We start from the raw sequence: 19,596 nt of genomic DNA, 5'->3' as shown, positions 1-19,596 counted from the left end.
TGCACAAATGCTGCGCAGCTAGCGCCATTCGACGGCCAACACCGCGGTTCCTGGTGTGTCCGCTGTGCTGTGCGTGTGATCATTGCTTGTACAGCCCTCTCGCAGTGTCCGGAGCAAGTATGGTGGGTCTGACACACCGGTGTCAATGTGTTCTTTTTTCCATTTCCAGGAGTGTATAAGTACTCATTCTTTCCTTGTGAAATCTGCTGACGAAACCCTACATCCCAACGAACTTTCAGTTGCAAAGACAAATTGCACGTTAGCTTTACGTAGAGACCTTTAGATTTTTTTAAGCCATTCCACGATAAGCCATTCTTATAAAATGGCACTTCTTCCTTAATTTAGGTGCATGTCGCTGACACTTAAGTTTATTGTGTTTGTGCGAACTGTAGAATTACCATACCCATTTGCTACCAAAATCTACTTCAAGATCACGATCTGCTTGTCATATCTTCCTTTGTCCAAGGTAGACGTATCATCGTACTCAACAATGAATGAAAATTGCTTTCTTACACCTGTTAGGATGACATGATGCAGCAGAGATTATAGTCTCAGTGCATGTGGGTTTTCGAAAGATGCCGAATTTGTATTTACAGTTAGCTTTTGAAATGGTTAAGCCAAGACAATCCAGGATATTATTGTTTTCCACTTATAATGTAAACTACATTTCGGGTCTATGGTACACATCTTCTCAACCACCTGTCTGATTTTACTCCTTCCCATGGAACAAAATTATACAGTCACTGACATCCCTCTTGCGGTGAAAGACTCGACTTTTAACTACTGGATATTTTTGTAAGAAGTTAATTTCCAAGTCGTTGAGAAAGATTTCTTCAACAGTACCAGGCAGACTGTTACCCATAGCCACTCGCTAAACCTGCTGTAATATTCTGTTGTTAAACATGAAGAAACTGGTAGATAGTGTGAACTCCAGAAACTTAACTAGTTCTGAAATTTCACCTAAACTGGCTTTATTAGATTTGAATAAGTTATTTTCAATTATAAGAAGTTTCTTTCATCAGTAAATTAGTATCAAATTCTTAACATCAAGCTGAGTGAGTACTGTATCATGAGATATATCTATATTTTTAATTTGATCAACTATTTCGTAGCTTTTCTATAACGTTAAATGTATTGGGGAATGTATACATGACTCTCAGTCATTTTTTTAAACTTGATTGAGAAGGTAGCTAGAACAATCCAGTTGTTGACAAAACACTTCAAGCAAAAACAAAAAAGATAGCTAAAGAATTCCGAAAACGTCCATTATTTGGAAGTCAATGATGCTATAATTTTATTCCATGAGAATGGGGAAGAATTTAAGCAGGTGAATGACAAAATGTGTACCATGCATTCGAATAAACAGTTGACTCTAGTAATAGAGAAGTCATTATCTTGACTTCTTTTTGTTTTTTTTTTTTTTTTGGTCAACAGTCTACTGACTGGTTTGATGCGGCCCGCCACGAATTCCTTTCCTGTGCTAACCTCCTCATCTCAGAGTAGCACTTGCAACCTACGTCCTCAATTATTTGCTTGACGTATTCCAATCTCTGTCTCCCTCTACAGTTTTTGCCCTCTACAGCTTCCTCTAGTACCATGGAAGTCATTCCCTCATGTCTTAGCAGATGTCCTATCATCCTGTCCCTTCTCCTTATCAGTGTTTTCCACATATTCCTTTCCTCTCCAATTCTGCGTAGAACCTCCTCATTCCTTACCTTATCAGTCCACCTAATTTTCAACATTCGTCCATAGCACCACATCTCAAATGCTTCGATTCTCTTCTGTTCCGGTTTTCCCACAGTCCATGTTTCACTACCATACAATGCTGTACGCCAGACGTACATCCTCAGAAATTTCTTCCTCAAATTAAGGCCGGTATTTGATATTTGTAGACTTCTCTTGGCCAGAAATGCCTTTTCTTCCACAGCGAGTCTGCTTTTGATGTCCTCCTTGCTCCGTCCGTCATTGGTTATTTTACTGCCTAGGTAGCAGAATTCCTTAACTTCATTGACTTCGTGACCATCAATCCTGATGTTAAGTTTCTCCCTGTTCTCATTTCTACTACTTCTCATTACCTTCGTCTTTCTCCGATTTACTCTCAAACCATACTGTGTACTCATTAGACTGTTCATTCCGTTCAGCAGATCATTCTTCACTTTCACTCAGGATAGTAATGTCATCAGCGAATCGTATCATTGATATCCTTTCACCTTGTATTTTAATTCCACTCCTGAACCTTTCTTTTATTTCCATCATTGCTTCCTCGATGTACAGACTGAAGAGTAGGGGCGAAAGGCTACAGCCTTGTCTTACACCCTTCTTAATACGAGCACTTCGTTCTTGATCGTCCACTCTTATTATTCCCTCTTGGTTGTTGTACATATTGTATATGACCCGTCTCTCCGTATAGCTTACCCCTACTTTTTTCAGAATCTCGAACAGCTTGCACCCTTTTATATTGTCGAACGCTTTTTCCAGGTCGACAAATCCTATGAACGTGTCTTGATTTTTCTTCAGCCTTGCTTCCATTATTCGCCGTAACGTCAGAATTGCCTCTCTCGTGCCTTTACTTTTCCTAAAGCCAAACTGGTCGTCACCTAGCGCATTCTCAATTTTCTTTTCCATTCTTCTGTATATTATTCTTGTAAGCAGCTTCGATGCATGAGCTGTTAAGCTGATTGTGCGATAATTCTCGCACTTGTCAGCTCTTGCCGTCTTCGGAATTGTGTGGATGATGCTTTTCCGAAAGTCAGATGGTATGTCGCCAGACTCATATATTCTACACAACAACGTGAACAGTCGTCTTGTTGCCACTTCCCATAATGATTTTAGAAATTCTGATCGAATGTTATCTATCCCTTCTGCCTTATTTGACCGTAAGTCCTCCAAAGCTCTTTTAAATTCCGATTCTACTACTGGATCCCCTATCTCTTCTAAATCGACTCCTGTTTCTTTTTCTATCACATCAGTCAAATCTTCACCCTCATAGAGGCTTTCAATGTATTCTTTCCACCTATCTGCTCTCTCCTCTGCATTTAACAGTGGAATTCCCGTTGCACTCTTAATGTTACCACCGTTGCTTTTAATGTCACCAAAGGTTGTTTTGACTTTCCTGTATGCTGAGTCTGTCCTTCCGGCAATCATATCTTTTTCGATGTCTTCACATTTTTCCTGCAGCCATTTCGTCTTAGCTTCCCTGCACTTCCTATTTATTTCATTCCTCAGCGACTTGTATATCTGTATTCCTGATTTTCCCGGAACATGTTTGTACTTCCTTCTTTCATCAATCAGCTGAAGTATTTCTTCTGTTACCCATGGTTTCTTCGCAGCTACCTTCTTTGCACCTATGTTTTCCTTCCCAACTTCTGTGATGGCCCTTTTTAGAGACGTCCATTCCTCTTCAACTGTGTTGCCTACTGTGCTATTCCTTATTGCTGTATCTATAGCGCTACAGAACTTCAAACGTATCTCGTCATTTCTTAGAACTTCCGTATCCCACTTCTTAGCGTGTTGATTCTTCCTGACTAATGTCTTGAACTTCAGCCTACTCTTCATCATTACTATATTGTGATCTGAGTCTATATCTGCTCCTGGGTACGCCTTACAATCCAGTATCTGATTTCGGAATCTCTGTCTGTCAATGATGAAATCTAATTGAAATCTTCCCGTATCTCCTGGCCTTTTCTAAGTATACCTCCTCCTCTTGTGATTCTTGAACAGGGTTTTCGCTATTACTAGCTGAAACTTGTTACAGAACTCAGTTAGTCTTTCTCCTCTTTCGTTCCCTGTCCCAAGCCCATATTCTCCTGTAAACGTTTCTTCTACTCCTTCCCCTACAACTGCATTCCAGTCACCCATGACTATTAGATTTTCGTCCCCATTTACATACTGCATTACCCTTTCAATATCCTCATACACTTTCTCTATCTCTTCATCTTCAGCTTGCAACGTCGGCATGTATACCTGACCTATCGTTGTCGGCGTTGGTCTGCTGTCGATTCTGATTAGAATAACCCGGTCACTGAACTGTTCACAGCCTCTGCCCTACCTTCTTATTCATAACGAATCCTACACCTCTTATACCATTTTCTGCTGCTGTTGATATTACCCGATACTCATCTGACCAGAAATCTTTGTCTTCATTCCTCTTCACTTCACTGACCCCTACTATATCTAGATTGAGCCTTTGCATTTCCCTTTTCAGATTTTCTAGTTTCCCTACCACGTTCAAGCTTCTGACATTCCATGCCCCGACTTGCAGAAAATTATCCTTTCGTTGATTATTCAATCTTTTTCTCATGTTAACCTCCCCCTTGGCACTCCCCTCCCGGAGATCCGAATGGGGGACTATTCCGGAATCTTTTGCCAATGGAGAGATCATCATGACACTTCTTCATCTACAGGCCACATTTCCTGTGGATACACCTTACGTGTCTTGAATGCAGTGGATTTCATTACCTTCTGCATCCCCATGTTGTTGATCATTATTGATTCTTCCGTCTTTAGGGCAATTTTACACCCCTAGGACAAGAGAGTTCCCTGAACCTCTATCCGCTCCTCCGCCCTCTTTGACAAGGCCATTGGCAGAATGAGGCTGACTTCTTATGCCGGAAGTCTTCGGCCGCCATCGCTGATTATTTGTCAAAATTTAAGCAGTGGCGGGGATCGAACCCAGTACCTATGACGTTTTCATTATGAATCAAAGACGCTACCCCCAGACCACAGGTACAAGCTTTCTGAACTATTTCAAAGGTAATCGAATCACCAAATTCCTCATCTTAGAAAACTTACATGCACTGTCACTGTAATCCCAGAATATTGTGTCATTCTATGCGGTAAAACAGAGCCCATTTTCACTCTACGTTTTGTTAGTTAATACGACTGCTTTCGGCTCTTGACGCGATAGATATGGAGATCGAGGTACTGAAGCAGATTGTGGTAGCAAATGGGTATGGCAGGTCTATGGTTATGCGTACACTCAATAAATTAAAGCGTTCACAACATGAACCTAAAAAATTAATAAGGATGAACTGTTACTTAGTCAGCTTGACTTAAAATGGCACAACTTCTAATAAAATAGAAAAATCACTACATACAAGTTGCCTTTATAACTGAAAATTCTTTGAGATTAAGGGTTAGACAAAACATTTCACAAGGAAAGAATAAATTCTTACACTGCCCTATTTATAAGGTCACGTCTGATGACAGTCAAAAGAACTGCATTGGACAGGCGGGATGAACTTTTAAAATGGCTCTAATGAATATATGCTTACTCAAAGTAAAACTGACCTATGTGCTCATTTATTAATGCACAAACATGAAATCACTAATATAGACAGTAACTTTGAGGTTTTGGTTAGTGCAAGCAAAGAGCTGTATGTTGACATCAGTAGATATGTATTGGGGTTTCTGCCCAACCGGCCCCAGATCATAGAATCTATTCGAATCCATTTATCGACCCTATGAGACCAACACTGCTTAGCTAAAGGAACAAGGGCATGATAATGAATACAAAATAAAATGAAGAAGTAATAGTAATCACAACAGGAGAAGAACTATTTCTTTCAAGAACACCACCAAAGTAGAAGAATTAAAGGAACAAAGAAGATACAATATAAACGCATTAAAATCAAAGCACTGCAACTCCAATTGAAACAAAACCAAATCGAAATAAATAAGTCACTTATAGAAAAATCTAAATCAAATCGCAAGTAAATACAACACATTGATATGAAGACAAAAACTAAAATAAAATGTAGATCTAAGAGTAAACACATCAAAACAGTTGGCCGTTACCCATATTTTTATTAAGAAACAAAACAGCAAACGAAGACCCTTATCTATAACGAGAAAGAACGAACCCAGTGAACCATGACCAATAACGTTTGTACATTTACAGTTACTAAAGTCCACAACAATGAAATAAAGTCGAATAAATATAATAAAAATCAGGATGAATAAATAAAAGAAACAATGAAATATAGTCGAATCAATATAACTGAAATGAAATGTCGTGTGACGAGGACCTCCCGTCGGGTAGTCCATTCGCCTGGTGCAAGTCTTTCGATTTGACGCCACTTCGGCGACTTGCTCGTCGGTGGGGATGAAATGATGATGATTAGGACAACACAACACCCAGTCCCTGAGTGGAGAAAATCTCCTACCCAGCCGGGAATCGAACCCGGGCCCTTTGGATTGACAGTCTGTCGCGCTGACCACTCAGCTACTTGTGCGGACGTCAATGTAACTACACATATCTAATCAACGACAATACAACCATATTAAAATGAAGACACTTGCACATTTCATGGTAAATATGTGACTGATATACTTGAATAAACAGACACAGGTTAAGCAATTAGCAAATATGTAGACATAGGAAATAATAAAACTCATGAACAAGTGAGACCCAGTGAAACACCTGGTTTGCCCAGTCAAAACTGAGGGTCTATCCAGTCAAAAACGACATGTATAATTTTAACGAAAGCAGAACTATTTTTATTAACCAGTTGGTTTATATTCTCTAATTTTAAACTAATTAATGAATTAAACCACGCCAACAAAATCGAAAAATGAACGATTCATTATTGTTGTTTAAGATGGCGATGTACAGATTAGAGATCACATTAAACCTAAATACCAAAAAACATATACACAAATAAAGGAGAAAAAATTGTTCCACTCTTCAAATAAACAATCAACAAAGGGTAGCAATTCGCTACCCTCTTCAAATAAACAAACGACAAAGAGCAAAAAATCGGAAAACATTTGAAGAATTTAAGAATCTACACTGTAGACTCTCTTCTGGCTCAAAGAGTCTACACGCTATCTTTATCAATGATCCTGGCTTGTATTCTATAGTTATAAAGCTAATATGAAAGAAGCAGATAAACCATATGCGAGGAAACATGGTTCCCTTTTTAACCAGGGAGCAGTGAAACATGGCTTCCTTTAAAAAGAACAACGATAAACAATTCAAACTTGTCAAATGGCTGGGTTAAAACGAAATGAACAAGTTCAGAGCACAAAAATGAAATAAAAAGAAATAAAATCAGAAAATCATTCTCAAAAACGGCAAAAACCTTAGGCGCGTTGGAAGAAAACCCCAGAGGGATTTTTTCAGCTTCTCTTTATCTCATCTCTACCCTACGGGGTATTTGGAAGTCTTCTCGTATTCTAAGTTTCATTACCAGGTCGTCTTCCAGCGACTAGATAGTAGCTGCCCTTCTGCATCTGTCACCTGTCGCCTTTAATTGAGGGGGCAGAGCTCCAGACAGCAGTGTCTCAATGAACGACGATCCCCATTGCTTGGCTTGGCCAGGCGAAACTCCCAGCCTGGGGCAACTGGGAGCTTAAGCAGTCCTTTGCAGTTTGTATATATAGTTGGTATTCAGTGATAAAGTACATCCTAAAAGCTCAACATTCATCAGCTTATTCCGGACGTAAATATATAATTTCCTTCACATTATTATATTTCATTTGGAGAGACTAAATCTAAAACAGATGTAAATGTTAGTATGAATAAAGAAACAACATTTAAAAATACCTAATTTGTGTTTAAAGTGAAACAGAGTCCCCTAGTAATTAAATGGAACAAACGTGAGTGCCATCTGTTAACGGAAGCTCAAAGATAGTACATGTCTCAGCTTCCCGTTTCAATGTATGAATCAGCACCGTGCTTCTGTGCGAGACAACGAGGCTAACTAGATGGTTGCATCACACACAGCACAAAAAGCACACCAAGGGCGACAGCTATCGTTTCCTCCTATGATTACACAGCAATGTTGTAGCGCCTCTATTTAAAACCGGCTTTTATGGATACACCCATAAAAACATCGTAAACTAAACTTAATAAACAATTATTTACAAGCCCCAGCCCCTTTTCCTTTTTGTGTGCATAACACCAGTGATACCAGCCGATGCTAACTTTTCATTCCAAACAAAAATCTTTACTAAAAACATTAGCCAACACTTTATCTTGTAGGACTTTATCTGCCTCATGTCTCTTATTTAAATCTTTATTCTCATGATAAGCTATATCGTGTTCTTTACAAGCTTCATCTCACATATTAATTCCTTAATCTCCACTTTTTAATCGTTCTTCCAGCTTTGTAAATGGACCACAGTAGTTATAACCAGGAATGTGAAGCTCAGGCATTTTAAGACTATTCAAAGCCCAATTAACTATTCCTTTGCCATATTTCTTATTTTCCCAGAAGGATGATGGTAACATGTTTAAGAATTTTATAACGTGTGATATAGCTTTAGAGCTATTAATCACAAAATTGTTAATCTTCAATGTTAACTTTTTCATTGTTGCAGCTTTCTCATTTCGAAAATTATTGTTTCCTGCTCTCTCTCCACCATCAATAACAGCCACATGATAAATTAAGTCTCTAACATCGTTCATCCAAATGTATTCGATTGGCAGCTCATTATATTCTTTAACAAAACCTTTACCTCTTTTCTGTCTTGGAGTACTAGTTTCAAAACTAGATTCTGAGCTACTATCGTTTCTACAGTGTTTTCCAAGAATGTGCTTAATTATTGATTTGTATTTTGCCCCTCTACTCCATCTAGGCTTCCCACTACAAAAAATGCATTTGATTCAAGTAAGATTTCTTTGTAATTTTGTAAATCTTTTTCATCAAATTTATCATCAAGATCATTGAAAGTAATATACTTCTGGGTAAGAAGATTCATTAATCTGTCAGTGACTTGATATTCTTTTCTTTGTACAATTAAATAATCGTAGTGTCTTCCTCCAATAGTTGATGTGTCAAATTTTACAGGTTCATCACCAACATATTTTTCAGTGCCAATTGATTCCAAACCAAAAATTTAGTCATTGCAGTTGTTCAGATGTCCCAGTAAATGCGATCCTTTAAAAGTTCGTTTTGGTTTCAGTTTTGGAGTTGCTAGTCCTTCTGATTCATCATCTTGTTGATAATCATAAGCCATTTGACTTGCTATGTATATCATTTCACTTTTTTTAGTTTCTTCATCATAATCACAAAGCATATTATCTACTTCTGATTCGTTTAATGTTCTATTAATTCCCAAATCTTCACTTGTATTAAACTGAAATGGAATAAGGTCTTTATTTTTATTCTCAAGAGCTTTATCTGGTTTGCTTTCAAGTCATTCACCAAGGTTACCACTTGCATCAGTCACAGGTTGTTCCTGTTTTTTGTATTTGTCATATTCGTCAACTCTTTTGTTTGTAAATCCTCTAAACCTATTCCTTAAATATTCTCTTATTTTAATTGCTTCTTGTGCTTCATTTACATCATTAGGACTCTTCATTTTATTAATCATTTATAACACAAAATAATAAAACATAAACACAACGTGAACGTTACATAAATGCAATGTGAAAAACGTAAACAATACATAAATGTAACGCGAAAAAATGTAAATGTAATGCAATCTTGAAACTTTTCTGCTTCTGGTTTCTTGTTCCCTAATTAATTAGTGTAAACCAGGTTATTGCAACTTGATGGTTATATAACCATAAAGCACTCATCTTTCAATTGGACTAACATATAATGAGAAAAGAAGCATTAGACGAAAGATTCAAGCTGAGAGAGAACAGTTTTAAAATTATTAACAACTTGTGCGACTGGTTCAGGTTATTTCTTGGATTCTATTCCAAATGTTGAGAAATAATAATTTTTCAACATTAACCAATGTGATTGTAAACTCGTTAAAAAGGAATACTTTGCCATTTTTAAAGAAATGCAGTAGCCTATAAACATACCTAAATACGGAATAAATGTTTGTCAGTATGTCTGGGAAGTCTCTAAGAAACCTGTATATTTTAACTATAGGGTTACAGTAATTCAGTTCAAGATAGTAAACATCACCATAGAAGACAAAAGTTCTCCCTGTGTACATATTTACAACCCCAATTATTTTGGTATTCGGTTGAATTCCGACATCAGGCAAGGTTTTTGGATAACCACTAACAAGGCGTAAGTCTGGAATCGTTATCATGTACACCATGTTGTTTATAAAGCGAACATCTTCACCAGATGGACTTTGATAAATAGCAGTAATCTGAGATTTACGAAGCCATACCATTAAACCCACCAACTTACAGGGTAATGGATTTAATCGGACAACATGTTGAAGGTTTGTTTTATGAACCTGAATTTCTTAAGATAAAATATCCAGATGTTTGGTCGGTTCGGAAGATGTTGAAAAAGAAAGGTGACAAAGTGTTTGTTACATCTTTAGGTTGCGATAGTTCTCATAACTCTTGGATTAATATTTCAAGCGTTCTTGTTTAAACAGCTTTGATGGTTAATACCATAAAAGCACAAATAAATTATCTTAATTCATTATATAATAAATGGATAATTTGATTGATTTACAGAATGATGTTTTTACATTTAAAACAAGATCTGTTAGTTTTATTACTACTGTCGAAGATAGCGATGTTAAGATATGATGTAAAGGTAAGGATGTACCAGAGATTCTAGAATGTAAAAATACACATAAGGCAATTAGATATTATTTCAAACTTAAATATCAAAAAAACATTCAAACAACTAAGGGAGGAGCGATTAACCCCCCCGTTAAATGAACAAACAAAAGGGAGGAGAAGATTAGACCTCCCTTTAAAGGACAACCACACACAGTTTTTATCAATGAACCTGGTTTATATTCCTTAGTTATGAAGTCTAACATGAAAGAAGCAGAAAATTTTCAAGATTGGGTTAACAAGGGAATTTTACCATCAATAAGAAAGACAGGTCAATACCAACTAACAAATAGAATTAAACAATTAGAAGGAGATAACAAACAACTAACATCAAAAGAAGCTACCCCAGCGCATATTACAGCTGTTTTAAAGCAACTACTTCTATTTCTCGTGATAATTTGTTTTCATTAGGTGCCATTAAAGACCTTCACAAAGAGTTTCACATTAATGATGTTACTGATGATAACTGCATTGTGTGTAAATATGGTAAAGCGAAAGACTTAGAAGAAAGAACAAAAGACCACATTAAAAGGTATGGCGGTATCAAGAAGGCAGTATTAACTCTTGAATGTTTTTCTTATATCGATCCACTGTGTGTAACAAACACAGAGAGTTCCATCTCTAAACACATTGACACATTAGGTGCAAAGATTGATTATAGAATCTTCAAAGAGCTAATTGTGCTTAATAACAAACAACTCAAAAGGACAATAGAATATTATGAAGAATTAAATGACAAGTATGGCTTTGACCTTCAAAAATTAGTAAATGAACGAGACCAGCTTAGATCACAACCAAAACTGAAAAACATAACAATATGCAAACTCAAAACGCAAACAGAAATGGGAAGGCTTAAACACAAAAACATCTTATTACAAAAACAACTCAAGGCTTTGCTTGAAAGACAGTTATCAAAGGTTAGGTTTTACATGAACACTGTTAACCTTGGGCTTTAATGGTTAATACCATAAAAGCAGATGTGAAACTAAGATTTAAAACTAAAAAGCAGTTACTCACTGTCGCTAATTTCTGGTTCTGATTGTTTTTCATTTGATCTTCCTGTAAATTCAATCTTGTGAAAACTTCTACTATCACTTAAATTGATATAATTGTTCTTTACCACCGCTAATTACTTGTCTGTTTTTTATGAAATGCTTCCTTGTAACGATCAGGTAAAATTACCTTGTAGTCGTCTATGTAAACAACGACCTTAGCTCCAACTGTAGATTTGAGTAGTTCGGTCTTTTTAATAAATAGTGTTTCGTTTAGTGGACGTTCATTTAGGCTCTTGAATGGGCATCAGCCACAATTCGTATGTCAACTCGCTTTCTAGTAATTTCCAGAGTTTCTCCAAATACGCTGTTGTTCATAAATTTATAAAAGTCCTTTTAGAAATCATTGGTTGCCTTGGTTCTCACTTTTGTATTTAAATCTATATATTTCTTTAACCAAGCAGACTGTTTAAACTGAATTACTCTATGTATTTTCTTCAACTTTAATCCTAGCTGTAGACATTTCGGAGATTTCTGTAGTGAATAACATACTTTTATTTGTGGTGTAGTGTTCCTAGGAGTTTAGGTTGATTAGAATCTGGAGGACACATGTTTTCTAAAGCTAATGGGATGTCTTTGTGTTGATCATGAGGTTCTTTAGGGTATCCTAAATCAACTTCCAGTATGTAGCCAGTTTTACTGTTCTTCGGTATGTTTTCAATATCAAGATCTTTTATCTGTTGCTTAGTTAGCCATGTAAAGTCTTTGTAAGGCAAATATTGACTCATAGCCCATACATATAAGATGTTTTCATCAAGATAGGTAAGGTAACTACTTTCTTTATTTGGATTATAGTTTTTCATATATTTATTGTTTGCTTATCATTGACAGCACTGGGAAATTCCTCCTCTTACACCTTTTTCAATCATTAGGATCATATCATAATCAGATACCATGTATATGTTTATTCGTGTCATTTTTAACATAGCATCCCAAGCCAACCCATGACTTGTGTAATACCACGCCACATGTAAATCATAAGCATTCATGCATGTAGTTCTCAAGCATTCAAACACATCAGCTAGTAATAACACATATGTTTTTAAATACAAATCATGGTAGTCACCAATTTTACTCATATCAAAATGTTTCCAAATCTGTTTATATGTTTACTATCTTTGACCGTTATATCTGATTGTTCAAGGCTGTTGTAAAAGGCTTCTATAGATGGAAGTTGTGTTTCTTTAAACTTGTCTCATGAATCCATAAAATCGTAAGGGTATACTCGCTTTCGACTTACAAGTTTTAGTGAATCTTCGTTAAAGTATTTTCTTGTGTGAGGCATTTGCTCTTAATTAAGATTATTAGCTAAAGAGACAAGACATTATGACTTAAATCTAAACGAGTCAACAATCTTAACTTAATGCCTTCTTTAAAATGCTTAGTAAAAGATATGTATTTTTCTTCTTTGTTTGGAATAAGAACTATTTCTTCATTTGTGAAGTCTAATTCTCTGATATACAAATGAGAATCATAGCCACCAAGATTATGCATAAACACAGGAACAAATGTTGGTAGTTTAAGGTTACAATTATTACATGCTGGTGCTATAAACTGGCTGGTAAGATGATCTTGGTGTCTAGTCTTAAAATTTTCAGTTGTATATTCTCAATTACAGTAGAAACATGATTCTGAACTATTGAATAAGGCTTCATATTCTTCAGTCATTTCTAGAGGTACAACATTTTTATATACTTGGTGAATCTTCTTGGCCTCTTCTGTTAGGTCTTCAATAAACTTCTTTGATGCTTCTGGACCTCTGTACTGTTTAAATTCGGTTAATGTTTCATTTTTGATAACACAGTAAGCGAAACTACATGGTTCATGTTTTTGACATTTTCTTGTTTGTTTGGTAGGATTGTGATTGTTAAGATCAATTTTACAGTTCAGACATTCAAAGTCAGCATAAATCACATATGGTAGCCGCATTATATTTTGAATGTTCTTAAAGTAAATTTTTGCAGCCTCTTCTTGAATTAGTATTTTCACAGCATCATTAGCACAACGGTCTTGGATGTGATTGTTATATTTTGTTTCGTTGTTAAAAGTGTAGCATACAACCTCTACAAATGTACTTCTTTTCTTTGTGTTTACTTACTAGAGCAGAAATTAGATGAGAATGGTTTCAAATGAAGTGGAAGTGTCTCTGCAGTCCTTTAGTTGCTAATAAAAGATCGACAGATTTATCAGACGTTTTTCTTGCTTTATTTGGATAGAGAGGATAAATTATTCCTTTTGCATCATATCCAAACACATTTATTTGTAATCCAGTTCGTCTTTCAGTTTTGGGGATATCTTTAAGTGTGACAGGGAATTGTATATCTTTAAATGCGTCATCAATATCATCCTTCAAATTAATATACATAGAAACTCGATCAGTATTATGGTCATTGCTAGGTGCTGGATGTAAATAAACTTTTAAACAATATAAGAAACACTTATTATCATTATTTTTTATGTTAAGTGTAGCTTTTCTCGATTTAATAAGTTTTGCAAGATCAAAGTAAGAATTTCCTGCATAAGGCGTATATATGTATTAAGTCTTAATTCAAGTGTTTTAATTTTGTGGAGAGACCAGCCAGAATGTCTTCCTTAAAACTCACTCATCTCTCTAAGTTAATGTTTTCTAACTTGCGCCATATATCTGGTTAGGTTTGTTGATTTTGAGATACTTTCGTTTTTAGTCTCAAAGTTAAACTCTTGTATTACTCTTCCTTTCTTATAATCACGTGTTAGTACAACATTAACTTTAAGTGCATTTTGTTTGTGAAGAGCACTCTCAATTTTCTTATTCAAGGCTTTGGATGGTGGTTTTAAAAATGCTGTGGCAGGATCGTCAGAATGTGTTATTTGTTGTTGTTCAAATAACCAAGTTTTGAGCCTACTTTTTAGGGATTGTTCCTTCTCAACAACATTAAGCTTGCCTCATGATATAGGACTGATTAAAGTATTTTCATCTTTATAAAAAGGTAGTTCAGTAAGTGGGTATGGTTTAATACCAGACTTGATTATATGTTTAATACGAGCACTCTGCTAAATTTTTTTATAGCCTCGGTTTTTGTAGGTTTTGCAAAACGGTTTGGTTGTGTAGGTGTCATATCATGTAGATATCTGGAATCATGTGGTGTGTTATAGAAGTCAGTCTTGAAATTAATTGGTTCTGATCTTGAGAACTATAACCACTTATGTTGTTGGCTTTCCAGATTGTTGTAGTCTGTGAAGTGACATGTTGTTAAAATTAGGATACATATTGGTTTGACTATTTCTAAGTTCACTTTCATTCATACTCTCACTGCTTCTTCATTAACAGTATTTGACATTGTATTTATTATCTAAGAAATCTTATTTATTGTCTTTCAATTTTTATCTTCACCAAAAATAAATTTATCATTTTCGGCCATTTTTGAAGGTCGTATCTAACTTCATCGATGTGTAGTGTTAGGGAGGTCCGATTTTGACCCCTTTTGACTATATACTTGAAGAGAGATCTGTTTTTGTCTTCATAACAATGTGTTGTGTTTACTTGCGATTTGATTTAGATTGTTCTACAAGTGACTTATTTATTTCGATTTGGTTTTGTTTCAATTGGAGTTGCAGTGGTTTGATTTTCATGGGTTTGAATTGTATCTTCTTTGTTCCTTTAACTCTTCTACTTTGGTGGTGTTCTTGAACGAAATAGTTCTTTTCCTGTTGGGATTACTATTACTTCATCATTTTATTTTGCATTCGTTATCATGCCTTGTTCCTTTACCTAAGTGGAGTTCGTCTCATATGGTCGATATATTGATTTGAATACATTCTATGATCTGGGGCTGGTTGGGCACTAACCGCTATGCATATCTAAGACGTCTTGTGGAACTTTAAATTTATACTGGTAAAAGAAAACAAGCCGACAAGAATCTTAATGAGTGGAATGAATTTTCCCATGAAGCCTACTTCAGTGTTTATTATGCCTTCCTACATATGATACGAAGTGCCTGGTGTCTCTCCTCAGTCCTCAAATATGAATTTGTTTATTTTGTTGTCTGGTTGGGGTGTAAGGTAGTACGCACAGATTGCAGCCAGTGACATGCATGTAACCAATAATACTGTACCAATGTCGCTCATCACTCAGCCTGCTATGGTAGGTATCGCACTCTAGCGGACACACTTATTTCTCACACTATCATCGTTAAACGGTTTCGTAATTTGTAGTATTTTCAAGAAGCTATAGTATTTTTGTAACTCCTTGCCCCTTTTCCAATTTTTAGCGTACAGTAATGGTCCTCGATTTATCTGAATTCTCGTTCACTAATATGAAGGCCAATATTAATCGCTTAATGCCTGAATAAATTTCTTGTTGGAACAAATAGTCAAAAATTATGTCGTTCCAGAAGTACCCAAAACAATCAGGACATGGCAGCACATGTCAAAAGCGTTGGTAGCTCCGTGTAGAATCTACATCTACCGGCCCTAGCGCTAGAAAACAGTTAACCTTACACTTGGTCACAATGATATGACGCAATTTCGTGACGCCAGCGTTCAGAGGGAAAAGTTGTATTTTAATAGGTGGAAGACTCAAACTGTGCTGATCAGATAAGTAGGCTAACTTTGAAATGTTTTTTAAACTATACAGTTGAGAACGAAAATATACTATGCACACTTTGCTTTGAGGTTGTCTTTTACATCGGTTTTTATTTTTTATTGTGTGACGTGATGTACATACCGCAACCTGCTATTGATGATCATGTCTTTTAGCTGTTGATTTCATTATTTATTTTAGTTCCCTTTATGATGGAAGAACCTCTTTGACGCTGGTTTTATATTGTAGCTTATGACTTATGAACATGTCACATGGCTATACCTAAATTTTGCAGCCTATAACATGAACACATCTAACCATACAATAGTCTTTTTTACCACATCCATAACCTTTGTGCCTTATGTTAGCTGACAAACTGAATTTTGCAGCCCCAGGTACGAGTGGGTTCTCAAAATATTTTGTTGTTAACTGTGCAGTTTCTTATGCGAATATTTGTAATGTCACACTTTTGTAATTTTTATTTTCGTAGCCCCTTTTTGCTGTTCCAACTAGACCTGACGATGATCTGCAGCACAGACTCAGACCGGAAGTCGGTAATAAAGGAACTGATTCGGACAGTGTCTGAATTAAAAAATAGTAGATTTATTGGTGCTAGATCCAGTGCAGAATATGGTGGTAATTTTTGAGCGGACCGCAAACCACTAGAGAGTCATTCTCATTCTTTCAAAACTTTGTGGAGTCGTTGGCTAAATTTTTGAGATACGGAATTCTACGTCCTGTTCGTTCTTTAAACACTATCTAGAAGACCTAAATGTTTCTTTACATTATAATATATGCAATTTGTTTAGAAACTGAGTGATATTAAGAAACCACTTTATCTGAAGGTAATTTACTATCCCTGGTGAACAATGATGACGAATGACGATCGCTTATAAAAATCCTATAAATGAAAAACTACATATTTTTATTGCATTGATAAAACTCTCTGTAATTGTCGATAACAAACGACAGCCACCATATAATTTACTGGTCCGTTTGACGTACGTCGAGTTCATTTACCATTATGACCTCTATTTTAATGAACTACATTTGGGAGCCTTTTCATTTATACAAGTAGTATCGCCGAGTACAATTTTTTAAAACATATTTAATACAAGTACACTTGTCTGACAAAACAACGTGAAACATCCAGATCATATTATTGGATGTCAATGTGACTTCGTAGACGTGCACATCATCGGCGGGGACGTGAAAGATCCGAGTTAAAATTTTCTGTGGTAGGTAGAATGGCCACCAGATCGCAATAGTATAGGTAGTGTGTAGTGCTGTTATGCGGCCTGACAAAGTATCTAAGGAACGTGAAAAACGTCAAATGCTGAGTTATCTCTGCGAATTGCGCAGAAATGTCGCGGACTCCTGATGACATCAGGTCGAGGCTAGTAGTGACTTAGAGATTTCTACGGTACGTCCGCAGATATCCTTAGTCGTCATGTGTCACCTCTCGCGGAAATGTATGATGGTGTCATTTTTCTACATATCAACGCTCTTCTACAAATTAAGTTTGTCTCTATAAACGGTCAGCGTGATGTTGATGTACTCCTGTGTCTACAAAGATTCCAAGGTCTGCCCCCAATAGATCACGTGTGGATCCAGCCACGACGTCACTTCGTGTCAATATCCGAGATATGAAGGACGAGTTACATCGGATGTTGGCCAACTTGCCCCAGGAGAGGATTCTGCGGCTTTGTAGCACCCTTCGCAGGAAGAGTCCAAGTCAGAAGGCGTGCAACATCAAACCGATAATTGGGCTTATACTGCCAAGTTCTTCGTGATCTTATACGCTTGTGTAATCACTGAAATAAAATCACATACCCTCTGAGCCAGCGAGGTTTAATTTAGTTTTTTCTCCGTCTCCTGCGCACTTGCCTTTTTGTCAGGCAGTGTATTTAGATGTGAGTATATGACATTCATATTTTTGTTTACAGGGGAAGACTTCTGGAATGCATATCGTATTCAGCGTGCTTGCAGCTGTGACACTGATTATGTCGGCTTTAATGTCTTTTGTGCCGGAGTCATTTAATGAGAAGGTCCCGGAGGCGAAAAACGATATTTCACTCCTAGGAAAGAATCACAAGTACTGGAGTCTTCCTACCAGAAAGTAAAGGAGATGGAGAAAGTATTGCTAAGAAGAACTGGAGCTGTAGACATGATCCTGCAAAGGTCTGGAGAAACGAAATACTGTGATGACAAAAATATATAGGCGGTGTTCTTTATTGTAACAGAAATGAAAGCAATTCCTTCCTGAAATAATGATACGACCATGATTCAAGTGGTATGATGGTAAAGTGGTGAGGGAGACCATTTACATCTACAAATGAAACTGATATATAATTCGAACACCTACAAGAGAAACAAATCGATTCTGCCAGCTTAAAGATAGTACAACATGCAAACTATAATATTTATGAAATAACCTCATTTTTTGTTCATGATATTTTATTACCCTTATTACTGTTATTATTATTTTTTTTATTATTATTATTATGTAAATACAGTTTAATACATGCAAATGATTATAGTCTTAATTTTAAGCCCAGTACATCCAAGACAAAAGTTGATTCAGGATAATTAATAAAGTTATTGATCGAAAGAAGACACCAAACAACATTACGTCAGAAAAATATATTACTGACGAAACTCAGAGATTACTAAAACTAATAACAAATTCATTAGTAACAAAGGTGTGGCATAAAGTCACGTAGAGGGCTAGAGGCCATTCTAGTAAATATATGTAGATATGTTCTTAATAGGGCAAGGTCACATAAAAAGTGATACAGCAGCTCAAGAATGACTTACTGATCACAAAGAATGGGTGACACGTTTCGGAATTTTTTTCGTCTTCAGAGATATAAAATAGAAATGTAACAAACGAACTGCTTTACATAATACATGGTAATAACTATTTTATACAGTAACAACCACGCAACATTAAAGTGCAAACACCATCCATTCTTATGTGTCCAAATACAAAGGAAGGATAAGGACAAGAGCGTCGTCAGTAACATGCGTTGCATGAAAGATGGACTGTTAACGAGTTTCCATGAAACCGTGATAGGAAAATTCAATCACCACTAGTTTTCAGTAGGGTAAACATTGTGGCGCCGTGTCGTATTTACTGTGATAATAAATTGCATAAAACGACACAATAAAAAGTGATACGTCAGTGCATATGGGGAATTCATGTAATGAGCTATTTTAATAATATTATAAAGGAAACATTAAGAAACATTACATATGGGTCATATGATCCAAGTACGTGGCACCATGAGCCTAAAGGTATTCATTAGTAACAAATAGTGTATGACGATCCTGTAGGTGCTCAAGTATCAACATTGAAAGGTTATCTAGATTCTCTTTTGGATGATTCCTGGGCTCAGTATACTAAGTGGAACCATTTTAACGTTAAGTGCCTCCTACTGAAGCTTTATTTGGAATGACAAGTTTGTATATTTTTGTTGGTTTTTCCAATACATGCT

General features: G+C 36.2%; 1 protein-coding gene across 1 annotated transcript in view; it reads left to right on the top strand.

The window, feature by feature from the left end:
• Positions 1-18,222, top strand: part of LOC126355407 (solute carrier family 22 member 13-like) — an 88,312-nt gene extending 70,090 nt beyond the window's left edge. The window contains exon 5 of the mRNA XM_050005711.1: positions 18,046-18,222. Within this exon, the coding sequence (XP_049861668.1) occupies positions 18,046-18,222 (177 nt within the window). The remainder of the gene's footprint in view (positions 1-18,045) is intronic.
• Positions 18,223-19,596: the final 1,374 nt, after the last annotated feature.

Source organism: Schistocerca gregaria, chromosome 3 (genome assembly GCF_023897955.1).
Source record: "Schistocerca gregaria isolate iqSchGreg1 chromosome 3, iqSchGreg1.2, whole genome shotgun sequence".
Classification (NCBI taxonomy): domain Eukaryota; kingdom Metazoa; phylum Arthropoda; class Insecta; order Orthoptera; family Acrididae; genus Schistocerca; species Schistocerca gregaria.
The sequence above is the reverse complement of the archived record's forward strand: the minus strand, read 5'-3'. Positions and strand labels throughout refer to the sequence as shown.